This window comes from Aptenodytes patagonicus, chromosome 2 (assembly GCF_965638725.1).
Source record: "Aptenodytes patagonicus chromosome 2, bAptPat1.pri.cur, whole genome shotgun sequence".
Lineage (NCBI taxonomy): Eukaryota > Metazoa > Chordata > Aves > Sphenisciformes > Spheniscidae > Aptenodytes > Aptenodytes patagonicus.
Window position 1 is genome coordinate 21,116,846 of NC_134950.1, and position 20,884 is coordinate 21,137,729.

General features: G+C 40.6%; 1 protein-coding gene across 5 annotated transcripts in view; it reads right to left on the reverse strand.

Annotated features, from left to right (window-relative positions):
• OXR1 (oxidation resistance 1) overlaps positions 1-20,884 on the reverse strand; it is a 305,203-nt gene that overhangs the window by 133,723 nt on the left and 150,596 nt on the right. For 3 of the 5 annotated variants that reach the window (XM_076329242.1, XM_076329240.1, XM_076329238.1), the window contains exons 2-3: positions 18,424-18,589; positions 11,267-11,463 (exon numbers count right to left, since the gene is read on the reverse strand). In XM_076329242.1, coding sequence (XP_076185357.1) covers positions 11,267-11,463; positions 18,424-18,482 — 256 coding nt within the window. In that variant the 5' untranslated portion in view covers positions 18,483-18,589. The remainder of the gene's footprint in view (positions 1-11,266; positions 11,464-18,423; positions 18,590-20,884) is intronic. The other 2 variants (XM_076329239.1, XM_076329243.1) reach the window with 2 other exon arrangements.

Below are 20,884 nucleotides of genomic sequence, written 5' to 3' on the forward strand. Positions count from 1 at the left end.
ATGTTTTATTAAAACAACAGCTTCTTGTTCTTAGATAGAACATTTGTCATTTACTTTGTACAAAGAATTTAAGTCAATTTCTCAAAACATCATTTAATTTTCTTAGTCCATTTAAGTTGTATGTTTTCAAAATTACTATACGGAGGACCTATTTTCTCTCAGACTTATTCAGAGCAAGAATATCAGAAACTTGGCAAACTATCGAACAACCAATCTCAGCACTGTTTTACATATAAATGAAAAGGGAACAACATAATTTAAACTGTAGGTAGATCACAAAAGCACCTAATTACATACCCAAGTAGTCACACGTGTTCTTAAGCAAACGTATGGCTAAGGTGGCTGAAAAACTGCAAATCAACAGCTCTTCAGAACAAATCATGCTTGCCATATTTCCTCTGGCAGAGGAACAAGAGTGTCATTCTATCTTCTGCAAATTAAAAGAATAAAAGAACCTCTCAAGCACATTAATTAATGAGATTCATTGGAAACATAGTGGGCTGCTGCCACTATTTAGTTTTCATGAACATATCTGGCCAATTAGTATCTAAATTTATAAAAAGGCTTCTTTCATAAATGTTGGCTATTTTATACTTGTAAAGTCTTTGCATACTCAGATGTGCATACTAATGCTCTGTAATTGTGGAACGCTCAACAGTACAATGACTCCATGATAAAATCCAAGTGTTCTTCATGGCCTAAGATAAAAATCAAGGTTTGGCAACAACACTCATTTCCCATAGGATTTTTTGGGGAAAAGCATAATAACAAGCCAGTTTGTTAAAATCCAAAAGGAACTTCATAGCAAGCTGTCCTGGAGATGAACCTAACTCAGCAGCTCTGTCTCCTGAAAATCGCATCCCATTCTTATTTATCCAGCAATATAAAGAGAAAGTTTGAATACAGGAAAGGGTAAAAATTAGTTGAAAAAAAGAAAAAAAAAATTGGCGGCAGAAGAGGAAGCTTTTCAAACAGCTTGTTTGGAGCCCAGTATGTGCTGGGAGATATTTGGTAGCCCCTCATGTTCAGGACCCAGAAATATTAAACAGTAGGTAGGGTCTGTCCCAGTACAGTAAGAATGGCTTGAATTCGATCGTTGCCAGACTCGCAGGAAAGCAATCTGCTTGTAGGGGAGGGAAACAGTCTCACCCCATCAGTGCAGGCCATCTTGCCTCGACACAACCACAGTATTCGAAACACTGTTCACGGCGACAGAGACTGGTCGTGCCTCCCGCACCAAGGGTCGCACAGGGTTGGAGGCTGTCCGGTGGTACCCATTCGCAGCATCAGCCGGATTTGGCCACTGTCACTGTATTCCAAACCGACTTCTGCTTTAGTGTAGTTATTCTAGAATAAGTAACATCAGACTTTGATCTTAGATTTTGTGCTCACATATACACTCTACAGAAGGAAACTTACTGGCTTCACCATCTTCACCAATGTTAGCTTCAGAGGGAAGGGAAGTCACTTTCCAAACTGAGATTACCTGCAGTATTTGTGCTTTGGTCCTTTCCAAAATGTCTTTTTCCACCCCCGGCCCCCATCCCTGCAGGCTTTTTTATGGATTGAAAGAAAGCTTAAGGGAACAAACAAAAAATACGCCAAGACGTTTGACACTATCAATAAACTTGGGTCTCTGATTAACACCCAAAAATCATAGCTTTTGTAATACTTACATGGAGAACAGAAATGATCCCTAAAACAGAAATATCAGACTCCCCTTGCACTAATGGATTTTCTGTGATATTTTAAGAACTTTTAAACGTTTTTTTTTTTTTTTTTTTTTTTTTTTTTTTTTTAAGAGTGGGGAATCAGAAGAACAGGTAACGAATTCAGCTACTTTAAACTTTTTCTTTTTAATTTAAAAAAATCCCAAATTCTTATAATCAGTTTTAGTGCACTTTTTTAGCTGTATAGAATTATCAAGCTGTCTGGGAACCTCACATTTGACTTCAGAATGAATAAAATATGAATAATCACAACAGGTGCTTTGGTGTGATAATATTCCCTCTTCTCATAGAGAAGTTTACCAGATAAAATAACTGGAAATCAACGTAGCCCAGCAGTCCATGATGAAGACTGCAAAATTTGGGCTCTTATAAGTGGCTGAGGAGAGCGTTCTCTCCCGATGAAAGCAGTAAGCTAGGAACAGCCCTCTGCCCGTGCAGTAAAACTCACTTCCTCGAATTTCAAGTTTGAATCAGGCTGGGAAGGACCTCAGGAGGTCTGAAGTCTAATCACCGGCTCAAAGCAGGGTCACCTATGAGATCAGACCAGGTTGTTCGGGGCTTTACCCTGTTGGATCTTGAACGCTTCTAAGAATAGAGACCGCACAACCTCTCTGTCCATCCTGATGCACTCCTTGACTCTCCCCATGGGAAAAAGTTTTTCCTTGTATCAAGTCTAAACCTCTTATATTTCAGCTTAGGCCAATTGTCTCCCATCGTCCTGCCATGTACCCCTGCAAAGAGAAGACTGGTAGATATCTTCTTGGTAGCCTCCTTGCAGATAGTGGCAGGCTGCTGTAAGGTCGCCCTGAATCTGTCCCTTCAGCCTCTGCTCCATCAGCCTCTTCCCACAGGGCCCCTGATCATCTTGGTGACTATTGCCTTTTGAGCTTTTCCAGCCATCAAGTAGTCCAACCACCTAGGCCATAATGCCCCAACATGGACACAGGGATGCTCTGGAAGACGATGACCATGACAAAACATGGTATTTGCTAAAGTAATGGTTGATGGTATCTATCAGTCTCCCATCATCCACAGGTCTCTTCATTTCATCCCAGAGGGCAATATAGTTCGAAAAGCATGATTTACCCCTGGTAAAGCCATACTGGCTATTCCAAATCACCTTCTCCTTCACTTGTCCAGAAACAGCTTCAAAGAGGATCTGCCCCATGATTTTCCTAAGGACTAAAAGTGAGGCTGAACAGCCTATAGTTCCCTGGATAATCCTTGTTGCCTTTTTTGAGAAGGGGTGCAGCATTTGCCTTTCTCCAGTCATCATGGACTTCCCATGATCTCCATGACCTTTCAAAGATGATAGAGAGCAGCCTCACAATGACCTCAGCCAGCTCCTTCAGCATCCTTCATATATATCCCATTGGCTCCCATGAACTTCTATGGATCAAGATTTTTCTCAAGAGATCCCTGACTTGGCCCTTTTCCACTACCAGTAATTATTGTCGTCCCTGAACTGTGTCTCCAGGTTCAAAAGCCTCAGCCTTACCTGCCTCTGCTATCACTAAATCACCTAGCTATTTCAGCAGTGAATCCACATTTTCCTCGTTTGTTCTTTTACTGTTAGAAGGAAGACTCCGCTATTTCACAATACTCAAAAGAATGGTGCTCAAGGCACATTTGAGGTGTTAGAAATCATGTCCTTTTTTTAGTCATTTTTCCCCTATACAGAAGGCCTCCAATGAGAGAGAGACTGAAGGTGATGCACCTTCTATCAGCCTAGAGCTTACAGATCAAATCAGTTTCTCTTTCTTTCTCCCCCAGAGATTCAAATTTTAGTATCCCAAGAGTACATACTATTAGCTGATCTTGCAAGTTGAGTAGCTTGCCTATAGAACTATAAAAGATTTCAGCTTTGTCCTGATGTAAAGCAGGGAAATTATAAAATCCTGAAATACTTCTTGCCCAAAGTGACTCAGCAGATGATATGATAGCAATCTATATGATTAAAAACAAAACCAGGATGCTAAGAAAAGGGACATGCTGAGATGAAAGGACATTAATGAGCATCACTCTTCTGGTGGATGCTGCCTCTATAGCTCAGAACTCATTTATATTCAAAGGATACACAGAGTATCTGTAAAGGACAAAAGAACAACACAACACTAAAAACTGGCTTTAATGGCTCCAAGTTTTAAATTCTGAAAAAGAGAAAAAACAAAGGCATGAGCAAACGCTTGCTTGCTCATCCACAGTAGCTATGTGATCTGAATCAGTAATAAAAATCTTCATGAAAGGTGAATGAGTAAGAATTTTGCATAGTTACTGTTGCCATGAAAGCCACTTTCCTTATTATCCACATGTTCCACAAATTATTTCCCTTTCCTTATCACTCACAAACAGGTAACAAGGTGCTAGGAAAACAGCCTCCTCCTCTAAAAGTTTCTGAGATCGTATTGGAAAGGAAGCAGTCAGAATGATGTTCCTCAAAAAGCAGTGAGTGTTCAATAAGGACATTGTAAGTGCATTGAATGGGACAGAGTCAGACTCTGCAAATGTGTGCGAACAGCATCTGGATCCTCTGGGAGAGAGTTGGCAGCTTCATTCCCATCTGTCCTTCTCTAAAAGGGAGAGGACGTAACCCAAATTTACAGCACCTACTGCACCAAACTCCACCACTTACCTAACAACTTCTAATATACCTACCTATGTTTCATGCTTTGTAGTATTAGCAACAAACAAGAAAGGTAATCATGCAAATAGGAGAAAAATTGGCTATTCGGGAGCTACTACAGACAGGAACCACATTCAATTCTGCAGAAGAGGAGAAGCAATTATATTCAATTGCCAAAAGATAAGAAGAACCTTTCAAAGGTATGTTTGGAAAGAAAGTGGAGTACTCTTTGCAGGAAAATCTCTCTACAGTAAATACACCAATTATTATCAGATCATGTCCCCTAAAAGGAATAAGGTATTTCTAGAGCTCCCCAAATAAAATCTCTCAGAGTGGGAAGGGATTTGAGCACTAAAAAAGAAACAGCCACAATGCCACAATGTCTGCCCTTCAAATAAGGTTGATGCTCATTTTTGAGGAGAAGGTAAGAGGAAGACCCCTAACTTTGTTTTTAATCAGTGACTACAATAGCAAGTAGTCTCATGAAATAAACCCCATAAGATTCTCAGCTTGGTTGTAAATAAGCATATATTTTCAGGTGCAACAATGTTCTCCTCTTCCAGTTTTGAGTCCAATAGCAGATTCACTGTGATGTCTGACCAATGGCAGATGTCTATGGCGCTCTCACACCGGCTCTCCAAAATGGCTAAGCTGGTCCATGAGTGACAAAGCTCCATCAGGATGAGATCTCTGACATACGAAATCACCACTCGAACTGATGTTAGTCACGCATAATAATTTTATATTAGCAGATAGTGTAACACCATATAAATTTAGTAACAAATGTGGATGAATTTACACTTAATCTGGTAGCTCTGACATATTTTAAAGCAAGTAATAATTTTATGGAAGCAGCCTGGAATGTATGTAAACAGAAAGAAAGTGAATCTACTGCACATGTAAACAATATGATATTTATTTATGCTTCCAAATAATTGTAAAAGTCATGACTTAAATGGACTCAATCAAAAGCATACAGCACAAGGGTTAGGTATAGTTATAGCCACTAAATAGTAGCTGATCAGTTTTCATTTAGTTCTCCCTTTCGTAACAGGAGGAACAGACTATGACTTATTAATCACTTGAAAAAAAGATTTTGTTTTAGGTTTTCCCATAAAATCTTCTCTATCACTCTCTAAACACTCTCTTATACTGTTTTGTGCATTAATAATAGTTCTTGTGACCAGTTATTACTTACATTTATATGCCATTAAATTCTTTGGAAGATCCATCCTCTTTTCACAATAATACATTTTGAAGTACTAAATTAGTAGTAGTGACTAAACTAATCCCAACTAACTTTAAAGTGACTACCCACTGAAACTTTCTTACAAACAAGATTAGGAGCCCACAAGAAAGTCTGTCTCTTCCTATTTATCACTTTGCCATTAGCTAGTAGACACTTGTTTTGGAAACTCAGTCAATTAATATGTATTTGTTCAGAGTTGCTTATCCCAAAAGCTTCATTTTTTCTTCCACACTGATTTTATATCAGTTAATTCCACTACTCTGAATAGGTAACATGTCGATATTCAAGGAACATACAAGTATAGAGTGCTAATATGGCCAGGTCAAGCTAGCAGAAAATATTTTCTCTATTAAGATTTCTGCTGACCTCTTTTGCAAGAGAGATTGGAGAAGAAAAGAGTTTGTTCCTTTTTTTTTTTTTTTTAACAAGTGGAACATGAAATAAATTTTTAAAAAATGAACCACTGGAGTGAAGGGAACTTTGGCAATTAGTATTTCCCAAGTGTCCTCATGCTGTGTATTATGTACACATACCCATGCATTCTGTCTAAACTACTAAGTGTGTGTAGCTGTAGCAGCCATACCTTCTACTGAAGAGAAGAGACTACACCAACAAAAGATGCCTCCTGAGATAGTTGAGAGTTGTCTTCTAAATGAAATAAGCTGTGCTAGCAGAAGCCTGTACAGCAACATTTGCATTAAGGCTTTTATAAGATATTAGAAGATATAATAAAAATTGCTACATTACTCCTCTGCCCACCAACATGGTACTCTAACAACATTTTCTAGTATGAACTACTGTCCAGCTTCATGATTTCTTTTGCCTGATTCCTAGAATCACGAAAATATTTTTATGCAACCATCTTATTTTTAAGTAATGTATTTACTCTGTACCAGTGCTGCAGTTTTATTTTAATGGCAAATAGAACAAATGAAGGCCTTTTACATCTACAAAACCAGGGTTACCACGTAGATAGTCTATTGGTATCTAAGAGGGATCTAAGCACTGTATACCAGGCTTTCATGGCTTAATCAGAACCAGAGTATATACCTCAAGTGCATGTCTTCATAGGGTAACAACATTGGCTACTTCAGTCACCTTAATAAATTGCTAAACATATATCTTGAGGCATCATACCATGAAGTATGGTCCTACAACCCTTCAGTTGGGTCCTACAAGCAACACAGCTGTGATGCTGCACCTGGGCTAACTGCAAGCCAGCTGAGAAGAGTTAGTTGTAGCCTGGACATGGCATTAAGCTGATACATCCTAACTGCTTCAAATTCAGGTTACCCATATAATTCTCCATTGTATAATATCCCAGCCCACTTTTTAGAGTGCTGAAGACCCAGATACCTTCTTTTTCTCTTTCGAGGGAGTTGCTCAACAATAAGCACTTCAGAAATAAGTGGCCTGAATTTTTAAGTGCCTGAAGCATCTAAAAAGTCTAATTTTAGGTTTTTATTTTTAAGTGTCTTGGGTGCTGTTTCTAGAGTTCTCAAAAAAACTTCATCCAACCCACCATGCAGACTGTTTTTCCTACACTCGCCTTATTAATCTAGGAGTTCCCACGCAATTTCTTCACACCAGTTCAGCACTGGAGGTGCAGGAGCCTTCCTGCCTGCTGAGCCTGCCATATGGAAGAGTTACTTCTCCCCCTCACTGACTCTCCATTTTCTGTTTCATTTCATCCGAGCACGTAACTTGTTCCCCATTGCCTATTCCTCTCAGTTCTCTCTCCTACCTACTTTTCCCCCCACTTTTAAAAAGTGCAACTGCACTCATTAAGTTTGGGAAGCATCTGTGATGCAGTCTGTGGGAAAGATGAAATGCAAAGCAAGTATCTTGTGGATAGCTCTCTAAAGTAGGAGCAGTGCTGATGAAATTTTCAAATCTCTTGGAATTGCCAGGATATTCCTTCCTCATTACACAGTCAACTTGGAAAGGTCTGAGGTAAATTTGTGTACACGTAAGATGACACAAAAAGTTAAAAAACATTCTGATGCTACAGGGTATTTAGGAACACAGTCTGTTAGACAATTGCCTGTATCTGCTCACAGTAGCTGCAAGCATACACAAGCTGCTACAATTTCTTCTGCAAAGCATGTGTGTGCAGGGTAAACGCTCACGTGTCTTTGGGTCTGCAAAGCAGAGTGAGATTTATATAAAGATCTCTGAAGTACTTTGTGCATAGCCAAATCAAAAGAACATATTTCTTAAATCATTTTGATTTTACTCTTTCCATGAGTTGATAAAGTAAAACTGGTTACAAATTTCTTCATACATAATTTTAAGCTGCATGGCTATTCAATACAATGGGCAGCCATTAACAAATCCGACTAGGCCTTAAAGTTGTTTGAACATTTTGATGCTGACATTTACATTTTAAAACATATACACTGTATATATGTACATGTCTAAATATAGATGTCATACTTCTTTTATACATCCAGATTTGAACTCAGTTCTCATATCTATAAAGTACTTTGAAGATCATGATAATTACTGAAAATTGCTAAGGAAAATGAGGGTAACACAAAACACAATTGTCATTTGTTTGCTCAAGCTCCATTAGTCACTACCATAAACACTGTCATTTGCCAATTTGGTCTGAGGTTAATGTAACAGAATACTAATTTTAAAATGAAAGCAGCAAAGCCAGCTGAGAGCATTAGTTTTCTAACACATTTTCTTAATCCATTTATCACAGTAATGATTAGTTCATGTTGCTTGATCTTGGACACAGATTGCTTTTAGTAGAGAACAACATGCAAACGAGCAAAACAAGGTAAACCCTCTGTAATTGTGTTAGGTCAGCAACAGGTCTAATGTGCTTGTTTAAGCTATTTAACAGCCAACTGTACACAAAACATCATAGAATCCAATATTTTTCTACTTTAGAGTCCCAGCGCATTGCAGGTGTGTCAGTACATTAATCCTCAGAAAGTAACAAACTATTTGATTAGACTTTGACTATTAGAAGTAATTTTTGAGACGTCATAGAAAATTACTTTTAAATCAAGGGGGTGATATAGGTCATAACTTAAAGTATGCTGAAGTTGATGGGAGCTCTTAGAAGGTAATTATTGTTTCTCTCAGGTTATCAAAACCATAGGCTCAATATCAGAACAACTCAGCCAGTACAGTAAACATGTTCATCTGGTATCAGTACTGTGCTGTCCAAGATTACACCTTTCATTTTCATGATATTCAGGAACACGTGCCATTAAACATTTGTGAAGATACAGAGAAACTCTTGTTTCTTCAATTTGACTGTGAGCAAAATTCAAACATTATGTAGTATGCAGTAATACTGGCTCTAGCAACTTATTCCTCGTGACTTAGGCAAGTCACATAGACAAGGCTGTATGTATAAGAACATAAGACCAATACATCTCCCATACTGGGTCAGTCCAGCTGGGCCACCTCACCCAGTACTCTGTACAAGGATAACGGAAGATGATATTTAAGAAAAACATGTAAGCTTGGCCACTTTCTGTGGACTGTTCCCCTCATACTTCCCCAGGGTCTACAACTGTTGTTCACAAATGTTAGCATCTGTTTATGGGCAAGTTGCCCATGAACGCTGTTGTCTATGGACATGCTGTCCGTGTTCCAGCATGATACGCAGAGAGGCTGTGGAGTATCCACCCCTGGAGATTGTCAAGACTCGGCAAGACAAAGCTTTGGCTGTTCTGATCTAGTGTTGGCTGAAGTCCCACTTCAAACAGGACACCAGACTATATAACCTTCAGAGGTCTTTTCCAGTCAACAAGTCTGTCAAATCAAGTGCTGCACAATATTCAAACAAATTAATCAAATGTATGAACAACATTCTGTTATTCCAGCACTGAGGTTAGATCCGAACAACTAGTGCTCAGACCTTGTGATCACTAGAAGAACATCTAGGTTACTAACATCATTGATGTAGTTCACATTATAAGGATTTTGTAAAGGTTCCCAAAAGAAAATGCAGGTGAATCAAATGTAACAAGTAGATAAAAGCAAACCTGAGTCTGTGCTTCCATACACAGACTGTGGTTTGGGTGATCACAGAAGAATATTCAACTATGGTCAATTTACCAATAATATTTTTTAATCCTGAGTTAGATTAAGAACTCATTTTGATGATGTGGTGGATTTCTACTTTCATTATTGCTCTCATGCAAAACTCCTCCATTCCATCCTCTGCTTTAGATATGAAGCAATCTTGGCATATCTTTGATATTCCTTTAAGATTATTTGGAGGAAGGAGAAGAAGAAAAGCCATAGAGCAATATTTCTTAGAGAATACATTTTAAAGTAAAAAGCCAGTCATGTGCACTGATTTAACTATGCTTTGTCAGAAAACGTCCTATACTTAAGTATAAAGTATTTATTTTAGGGTGCTATTCTCACACATGATACGATAGATTCTTCTTTAAAGAAGGATTATGCAACTTGAGATTTTTAAAGTAAAATTTTAGACCTATTGTCCAGGATGCTAATGAACCCATCAATGCCTTCACTTTGCCTCATTTTTATTTATTTTGGGGTAGATAGGATTGAGTGATAATTGAAACTTCTATGAGTTTTCAGAAGGCAGTTGTGCAGACCAATTTGAATGCAGGGCATCAAAAAATGCAAACACATACAATCATTCACCACTTAAAATACAGCCTTCATTATTAAAATGTGTAGATTGCTAATGCAGTTTTCTTCTTTAAAAACAACATAACTTACAATGACAGCCAACTTCAAGGGTTCAGACGTAACACAATGGAAGATGTTTAAGGCAACACATTTTTCTTTACCTTTTAGAAAAGTTAAAGTCACACAAAGAGTTACCTTGGAACAGAAGAAATGATCACATTATACTGCAATAATTCAACAGCACACAAACCCACAATTAAAATATATAACTTCTTTTTCTTAAATCTACTGACATTTTCTCTTCGAAGCACAGCTTTAACATCCATCCCTCTTGTTTGTACCACTCCTATTAGCACATCTGCCTCTCACAAGCGCTAATGAACCTGGCACAAACACTACAAGGCCACTCTCCACTCAATTTTAATCAGGTGAGAAGCAAAATGTTACCAAAGGAATCAGTCAGGCCCAGTCCAAAAATGATTTATGGGGAAGCAAGTTATGAAGCATCTTCTAGGATGCTGAAGATGGCTTTATAAGAATCATGTAGATGCTGAAATCCCAGAAGAATATCCAGAAAACCAAAACGTTCAGAGAAAGATACCCAGAACCCCCACTAATCCTTCACACTCAGCAGGCCTCCTCCCTCTACAAACTGGAAATCCTTTCTAACCAGGAGCCTTCTAAACAATCTCTGCCAAAAATCTGATGCAATCCATTGTCAAAGGCAATTATGTTCTTCCTATATCCTTCCTCCCAAAATTGCTTTTATGCTTTCTTCAATACTTGTTCTTAAGAAAAAAAAAAACAAACGGAAGAAAGAATTCATGTAAATGGTGCAAGATAAATAAAGCAGGTTAATTCTTCAAGGTAGTTTGACAACAGCATTAAGATAGGACATCTTAATGCTCGCTGTGAGCATTTGTAATCTTAGTAGCCAACTGCAATTAACCAAAAGAAATAAAACACAAATAAACATGAAGACCTTGCCTTTTTAATAAGTATATTTGATTTTTTCTGTGAAAGAAAACTCACCAATGGTGTAATATCTCTTCAACTCACTCCTCCGTGGATTGCGCCTTTGGGTGTTTGTGGTGTTGTTCTGTTCCTCCTCAGAAGTAGCTGTCTTAGTGGCAAGCAAAGATTTACTGGGCTGAGGTGTCTGAGCTTCAGCTGCCACTGGGTTGCATCCTGGCCCACTAATATCCACCGACTGGGACTTCTTCTTTAATCTAAAGGCAATTTAAGGCAGTAAGGTATTACTAATCATCATTCTATACCTAGATTATGTATAGAATAACAGCAACATATTCATTATACAACAATTCATGCATGTTGCAGCAGAACACAGAACAGCAGTGATAAATTAGGCCTTGTATTAATTTTCCCTTTCAGCTCCTGCTAAATCAGTTACGGCATTTCCATCTCACATGTAGCTAAAAATGGTAAACTGCCCTCAGATCAGCCTGCTGAGCTGCTTGAAGGATCAGTTCCTAATCTATTTCAGAGAAGATGAGCTGCCAACAATTAACCTATCATTAAGTTGCCCGGCTTAAGTTTTCACAGACAAGGGGAGTACAAAGAAATTAAATCATTTGCACAAAGTTGCTGAACCCCTAAGAGAAAAGAACTCACCTATGATCTTCTGAATTCAGACGTAGCTCTACAACTGCATTTCTCATTCTGCAATAGTTTCAATGTGTTGTTTCTCACCAAAACTCAAGAATCCCACTAACCCCAGGTATCATTTTGTGCACTGCAACAGCAGTGGACAGAGGAAAAGAAATTCTCTGTCCTGCAGAAGAAATCAGCGTTACTCAACTCGTTACTGGCATCCAGGTAGAGTACGACTTATTAACCACTATCCTCTGAGCCCGACCATCCAACCAGTTTTTTAACCATCTAGTTGTCCACACATCCAGACGTAACGTCATAACTTGGGTACAGTATATTGTGAGAGACAGTGTCAAAAGCCTTGCTAAAGTCAAGGCAAATGACATTATCGCTCTCCACTCCTCCCCAAATCTAGTCATTTTACCAGAATTCTGTGTGTGAGAGACTTGGAAAACCTCTCAAATCCTACTTCAGAGTGGTGGTGAGTACATTCTCATCACTGAATCACCGTAGTTCTGGCATCTCCTCTATCTCTAGCAACATAAAATAGAGGTTATTATGCTACTAGAGTTATTGAATAGAGACAAATGCTCTGCTATGATGAAGCTTACTACGTACACATTGGATCTTGTCAACAGTTTTCTTAAATTAAAAGTCTCTATAAACGTATATAGTTGACTACATGATTTGATCCTGGAAATAAAAGAGGTTTATGGCATTGCAGTGAGATATTGATTTGAGATGAAGGGATCATAATAATTCTGAAATTTTGAAGCAAGTGAAGTAAAATGATAAAGTTTCATAATGCTAAAGGATAATTTTATTAGGGTAACAATTTAATGCTAAGCAGCCTCCCACTTAACTCTGTGCTTCCTTATTTTTAAAACATTTTCTCCATGTATTGGTTGCAATTAAACAGCATGGATTCCTGCACTGAGAATGGAATCTGCTAGTTTAAAAGATTAACTGATTAAATATTGTAATAATAGTTACTGCTATTAGTAGACTGGAAAATCTTCAGGTCATGATCAAGCTCTGGAAGATATATTAAAGTATCAAACCGTATGTAGAATTTTATGAATGACACTATGAAGGCGAAATTACTATACTCATATGGTGTATTGCTAGACCAGAGAAAGGACTAAGAGTTAGAAAGTTAGCAGTTAGAAATTAACTTCTCTATGTGGTCCAATGAGAAAGACTACTTCCACTATAACCTTTTCCCTAGGCTGGCCCAGGGTGTCTTATATTTGAAGCAACGCTCCTTAGCTCCAATGCCTCTGCACAAACAGTTCAGGATGACAGGGACCTTTATCCCTCCTACATATTGTGGTCTACCTCGACTTCAGTAAGGCCTTTGACACCGTCTCCCACAGCATTCTCCTCAAGAAGCTGGTGGCTCACGGCTTAGACAGGTGGACTCTGCGCTGGGTCAAAAACTGGCTGGACGGCCGGGCCCAGAGAGTTGTGGTGAATGGAGCTAAATCCAGTTGGCGGCCGGTCACGAGCGGTGTTCCCCAGGGCTCAGTTTTGGGGCCGGTCTTGTTTAATATCTTTATCGATGATCTGGATGAGGGGATCGAGTGCACCCTCAGTAAGTTTGCAGACGACACCAAGTTGGGCGGGAGTGTTGATCTGCTCGAGGGTAGGAAGGCTCTGCAGAGGGACCTGCACAGGCTGGATCGATGGGCCCAGGCCAACTGTATGAGGTTCAACAAGGCCAAGTGCCGGGTCCTGCAACTTCGGCCACAACAACCCCATGCAGCGCTACAGGCTTGGGGAAGAGTGGCTGGAAAGCTGCCTGTCGGAAAAGGACCTGGGGGTGTTGGTCGACAGCCGGCTGAACACGAGCCGGCAGTGTGCCCAGGCGGCCAAGAAGGCCAATGGCATCCTGGCCTGTATCAGAACTAGTGTGGCCAGCAGGAGTAGGGAAGTGATCGTGCCCCTGTACTCGGCCCTGGTGAGGCCGCACCTCAAACCCTGTGTTCAGTTTTGGGCCCCTCACTACAAGAAGGACGTTGAGGTGCTGGAGCGTGTCCAGAGAAGGGCAACGAGGCTGGTGAGGGGTCTGGAGAACAAGTCTTATGAGGAGCGGCTGAGGGAACTGGGACTGTTTAGCCTGGAGAAAAGGAGGCTGAGGGGAGACCTCATCGCTCTCTACAACTCCCTGAAAGGAGGTTGTAGCGAGGTGGGTGTCGGTCTCTTCTCCCAAGTAACTAGCGATAGGACAAGAGGAAATGGCCTCAAGTTGGCCAGGGGAGGTTTAGATTGGATGTGAGGAAAAATGTCTTTACTGAAAGAGTGGTTAAACATTGGAACAGGCTGCCCAGGGAAGTGGTTGAGTCATCATCCCTGGAAGTACTTAAAAGACGTGTAGATGAGGCGCTTAGGGACATGGTTTAGTGGGCATGGTGGTGTTGGGTTGACGGTTGGACTTGATGATCTTAGAGGTCTTTTCCAACCTTAATGATTCTATGATTCTATAATCCAGACTCTGTGATAACAGAGTCAGCTGGGTAGGACACAGGTTCAAGTAAGGACACAATTTTATAGGAATGACTTGTCAAAAACAAGCAACTTACTCAAATGCATCTTCCTTCAGCCCACCTGAACTGTATATTGATTCAGTCATGGCTAGCAAATAGTTTGAAAAAACACTGCAGCCTTTGAACTGCATCTTCACTAGACCACCATGTCTGGCAAAGAAAGCCTGAGTTCTGTGGAAGTTTTGAAGCCAACAGAATGAATTCATTGTAAGCCTGACCCTTTTCCAGTCCGCTGCTTTATTACTAGCTTTGTGTTGCATTTGGTTTTGGTTTTTTATATTAAAGCTGCACAGTCAGGCTGAAACAAGATTTATTCTTTGACAGAAAGGAATCTAAATGTGAAATGCCTCGGGATCACATTCCTGGTTCTTGCTTTGTTTCAGGCTGTCTGCTTGTAGAAAAATAAATAAAAGATATAAGAAATACTGTGGCAAACCTTTTTTATCTTTTACTCTATGTATTCTGTAGCAGCCTTCAACTAACTTTTGAACAACGGGCAACACAGGTCTTTCAATATTGCCTGGTATGACCCAAAATGATGCTGCTGCAGACAGCCAGCAGACAGCATGCCAGCAAGGATTTCAAAGTCGGCATTGCACTAGTCGGGCTTGGAAATGTATATCTGATAGCAAGGACAAAGTCCTAACTTGACTGAGAACTGAAGTAGAAGGGGCAAAAATTTCTTTTTCTGCAGCTATCCTTAAATCATAGGAGGGAAAACTATGAAAAAAAAAAAAGGAAAATCTGCAGCCTTTGGGAGGTGTGAAACCTGGAGCTGGTCACTACTGTTGTCTTCTGGCTACTGGCGGATTCTGTGAGATGTGGTTGTGCTCTCACTTGGGTGTTAAAACAGACAGGCACCTTCATAGCAAAAAGCGGTAAGTTCAGAGGAAAAGCTAACACGGAAGGACTATGAAGGCCCAATTGTTGACAATTAATTGAGACAACCCATCCTGGCTTGAAGTTCAAGTAGGGCCAGAGGAGGGGTTACTCAGCTGCTGCTGACTGCATCTGGAAATGCCATGTTTGCTTGGAACATGGCTGAGCAGCACCTCGATTTCAGATAACCCTGTTCAAACACACATTTCACAAACCTATTTGTGTAATTCAATTGCACTATTGCTAATAACCCATTAAAACCCCATTTGTTCCATTTATATCTCCCTGTATTTTCCAAGAACAGATGTCGCTCACCCCAGTAACTCCAGCCATCTGAGACCTTCTATGCAGTCACGCCTCAGTGCCTCTAACCTACCGGACAGAGGCACAAAGCCCAAATCTGCCTCTCAGCATCCTTCCAGTTACTGGTCGCAGAGGATTTGCTCATTTAGATAATCCAGGAGGAATGTGCATCTCCAAGCTGTGTGATATGACATACCTGTAGGTAGATACACTGACTAGCTTCTGAACTTGCGCTTTATTTCTCTTTCCATCCTCTGCATACAACTGCAAAGTTTTCTACTGCATCTTAGAAACAGCCTAACAGATGGCTCCAGCTTTTACCTCCTCCTGACCAGCTGGCACCCTGCGCTCCCCAGCAGCACCTCTCAGGAATGGGTCACTTTGAACAGATTCTTACCATTTCCGTCAAAAAGAAAATGTGGTGGGGTGGTCAGGTGTTTGGATATCGACCACCACGTGCTCTGGGCGGTCCCTACATATGGGAAGTCCTGAAATCCTGGGGCTAGTGAATTCCCTGGGAAGTCTGCTATAGATTTTAAGAGCATTAGGATTTCATCCCTGGCATTCAATATCACAAACCTATTCCATTCCTAATACAATCCATGCACTTTTTCATGTTATAATTGCAAACTGAATTTTTGTAAAGCAGCATGAAAAAAAAATAAGGCATTATTCTCTAAACAGATCTTGAAAGCACCTAAAACAAGCATGGCTGGCAGTCGAGTCTGAAAGAAAAGGGGAAAAAAAGCATCTAAACCATTTATGGTGGAAACAAACAAACGTATGACGCGTCCCAGGGGCTGGGAATCTGTACAATTCAGTCTTTGTGAATTTCTAAGTAAAAATCCCTTACTGCAACAAAGATTTGGAGGAAAGCCTAGCTCATTCTTATCTACTGAACACAAAAAAACTCCCTATGCCCCTTGTGACTATCGCAGATTTTACTACACAGTTAATAGGAGAAGCAAAATCATTCATTTGAAGAGTGATGCTTATTCTTCAGGGATGCATTTAGTATTTTTGAATGCTCAGAAGAGCTGGTTATGAATTTGATTTCTTTGTAGCAAGAATGTGATTTAAACTGATGTCGACAACCAGGATTTACCTGATTCTGGAAAAAAAAGTAATCTTCTTCTGTTTTCAACGCAGCACTGCAAAGGTCTGACAACTTAAACACAGGAGAAGGCCTAACCCCGCAGCGTCTGCACAGACTAGCCCCAAAACCAGTTACTTTATTCCCCTGTGGACACACTGTCCCTGCCAGCCTCCACACAAATCTGCATTTGCACATGGCCTGCATTTTTTGGCTGCTGTGGCAATTCAGAGGGATCGGGTAAAAAGCTTGCTGTCTGTAGTCAGGCTCCATTTACTGCCTGAGGCTCCTGCACACTTGCAGCGTGAGGCAACGTCATGGAGGGCTGCTGGAAAATCTTTTGTTTAATGCTCTTGAATACCACCTGCAGCTCTGGCCATCCCCTCCCAAAAAAGAAGATAGTAGGATTAGACTGATACAGACAAAAACACCCGTGATGACGATGAGTCGGTTCCTCATGGGGTGAGACGAAACAGACTTCAGGAAAGAGCTGCTGGCAGGGGACCAGCGCAAGGACCTCTACAGCCATCAGCCATGGGAAAGGGGAGTGGCAAATGGTTTTTCACCATGGGAGATTTAAGAAGCACCAAATGAAGGCAAGCAGCAGGTTTGAAATAAACACAAAGAAGTACTTCTTTGAATGGTATATAATTGCATGATGGAAATAATTGTGCAGGCTAGGACTATCGCTCGGTACAAAAATGAATGACACGAGTCAGGCAGAAAACATCCATTAGGGGCTGTGAAGCATGCAGGTCCTTCAGCTCACCAATTCCTTGAGCCAAGGATTGCTGGAAGGTGGAGGGGTTTCACAGGGAAAGAGCCACTCAATACATGCTCTGTCTCTCCTGTTATCCCTAAGTATCCACTACCACCGAAGTACTACACACAACCGAGTGCAACATACTTGCAATTCAAACCTGAATTGGTCATTATGAATTGCAGAGGGAAACAAAACCAGCCACCACAAAGCAGCTAGAAAATAGGACACCGTTGAAGTAGATGTTTGTCAGTAAACAAATAAAAAAACCCACAGAAAAGCCCTTCAAACTGTTACTTTTTGTGTTGACCATGCAGCAGAGTTTTCTGATAATGTAAGCAGCTTATGAGATCATCTGATGGCAGAGAACAAGAACAAGACGACCTTCACACGGGTGGTGTTATGAAAGGATTAGGAATGAATTCACACCTACACAGCCCAAAAAGCAATTCAAAGTGGCAGGTATGTATCAACAACAACATTCAGCCTAGCTTCAGGAAAGAAAACAGTGCTGGCACAAAAGCTATGGGCAAAAAAATAGCGGCATTTCAACATCATTCAACTCTATACCCCCCAGCATATGTATTTGAGCACGTAGAGCAAGCATATAAAACACTCTTTTTTGTTCCTTTACACACACTATCAAAAATTACTGTGCGAATTAAAGACACAACAGTTGTTAATTGTCAGAGTACCAGAAAGCAAACCAAAACCACCCTCTCTCCGCTTCCCAGCCATCCTTATGAAAGTGGTCCCAGCACATGCAGGAAAACTGCCACCACCCCTCATTCTGTAAAAAAAGACAATGCCAAAACAGAAGTTTCCACCAGGCTTCAGCGGAAAAGATGAGGAGTATCCAACTGATTGAAAAATTGGTTTTGTGATGTGTGGAATAGGCAACCCACACCCTCTTAACAAAACTCTACAGACAACACTGGCGCCTCGTGTGTTTCAAGGGCACATCACCGAATAAAGACTTAGGAAAATGAACACAAACCTTGTGATTATTCCTGGGAGCATGACAGCACTGCTACAGGTAAACCCTTGGAGGACCATTTACAGAAGACATATAGATTGGTTGCTGCCAGGTTACATCCATGAACTCCAAGCGGGAGAATCCAGAATCCACTTGTGGTTCAAGCGTGACAAGGCATTCTCACTGCCTGGGAGAGAAGCATCAGTGAGTCTGCAGGCAAAGGAGTCAAAGTGCTCTACACACAACAGATAGGCCTGGAGATGAACATTCCCAGGAGGATGAGGCATGGCAGAAGTGGGGAGGGAGGTGATGATGATGATGGAGAGGAAGATGGCAGCAGTCACACTAAATACATAATGTATCTCAGCATATACAATTCATTCTTTTTTCCTGCCTAAGCTTTTGCAAGGATTAAGAGCTCAAGATCATATGGCTTCGCCATGGCTGTATAATATTTTACAGCTGCTTTACATGGTGGAAGTAATATGCTCTGCAACTAGGGTGTGTGTTTTGTCAGGGATGAGAATTTCTTGATCTTTTCTTTCAGGATTTTGAGAGAGTGGGTTGCAATGCTGTACTATTTGCTGACAGTTATCTTGATTCTGGACATGTTTTAGAAGAGATGGGTAAAGTAAATTACTATTTTGAATCTTGCTATCGTGTTAATAGCTGCTATACTGTTATTTAAATAACTCCCACTAGTTCCATTTTCACAAAAGCTCTTCCAATGCTTTATGCAAGTCTACTTTAGTGCAATTTGCATGGGTCTTGAAATTTCCAGCTCTGTCATATTCAGCACAGAAAAATTTTGCAAAATGGTTTTAAAGAGACAATAATTTCTATTTCATTCTTATTTGTCTCATTAATGCTGTAGCATTATATCTAATGCAACTTTATTTATAAGGATGGGTTCAAACTGTCCAAACTAGTTTAAGGTTGTATCACTAAGGAAAGTCTTTACTTCACCTGATTAGAAGGAGCTATTTCTGAAATCTCCTTATTATTGGCTATGCAACCAGCACCCAGATCCTATTCCCCTGAAAATTACTGTGAGATTTTCACACATCCTGTATTATGCCGGACCACATCCTGTATTACCATCTTCTCTCTCCCAAACACTGAATTCAGAGTTTTCAAAGGCAGGTGTAGCCGGTGGTCTGGGAGCTGCATGGCATACCCTGAGATATATGGAATACCTCACGTACAGTGAAGCCATATAAACTTGTAGCATTTTTCCATATAATTAATTTTGTTATAATATCAATTATTTTCTGTGCTGACTGCAAGTAATTTATACATCAACAAAGCTGTTTTATCCATAGCCTTTAATGTAGGCAATTGCATTTACATTTCTGATTCCAACCCTAGGCCTGACTGTTTTCCGAGTTGTTTACAAGTCAGCTGCAGTATCCCTGGGCACTTAATGTTCCTGAGATTGCTACAGTATACGCAATCATAACACGCATACATTTATGTAGGCAAATTTGGAAGCAAAAGGGCCTTTTAACTTCTCAAAGAGACGGCAGAGGAGGTTGGAAGTTTCAATGCTCTTACAGTAGCAGAGATTTGTGTGTTCTAGCTCCACCATCTCAACAAATAAGCATCAGCACAGCAGGCAACCGCTGCTCAGGTTTGAAGAACATGCTGTGGATATGCCTGTCTTAAGATACGGAAATGCAAATCTGCACATTCTTCTGCCTTGCCCAGTAGCTCATACAACTTGAAATGTACACAGTGAAACAACTTAAAGACTTCTTTCAAAATATAAACCCAATTTATACATCATTATTATCTTTATTCCACAAGACATACATGGGATAAGACATTCTGATCTCATCACTGAAAAGTCAGTGAGTTGTAAAGGTATTTTGTAAAAGGGGAATAGAGAATAAACAGTGAGTGAGATCCACCCAGGAGCATCTCTTTGTGCAACAGCTCATCAGCTGGAAAGCCTCCAAGCAAGTGGGGACCTCCCGGTCTGGCCTTCCTCCTACAGCTGGGCAGCCTGCCCTGTCACACCATGGCATGCCACTGTCATGTTACACAGTGCTGCTTGGCAGCCGCGAATGCCAGTCCCAGGATCAGAGCTGCAGCAAGCAAGAGAGCCTCCGTCCTTAGTCTGAGCATTAGGACACACTGTGGAGAGTGCAAAGACCGCGCTCTGCGACCTGCCACCAGACCATGGGGCTGGGGAGGGGGGGGTCAATCCAGGGCAGAAGACACAAATCTCACAGGTGATCATCCAAACTCTCCTTATGCTCCTTCCCAAACGGACCCTCCCCTCCTCCTTCCTAGAGCCACAAGACTCACCCTCAGACTGAGGTTCAAAGCGCCCTTTGGGCAAAGCTATCTGCTTCCCACCAGGCATGGGCGCTATGGGGCTGCACTGTGAAAGCCATTATTGCTGTTTCACTTTTCTAAGAACCAGGCACAGCACATTACACAGATGTTAGGACTGAAAAAATATCTAATACCTAGAAGT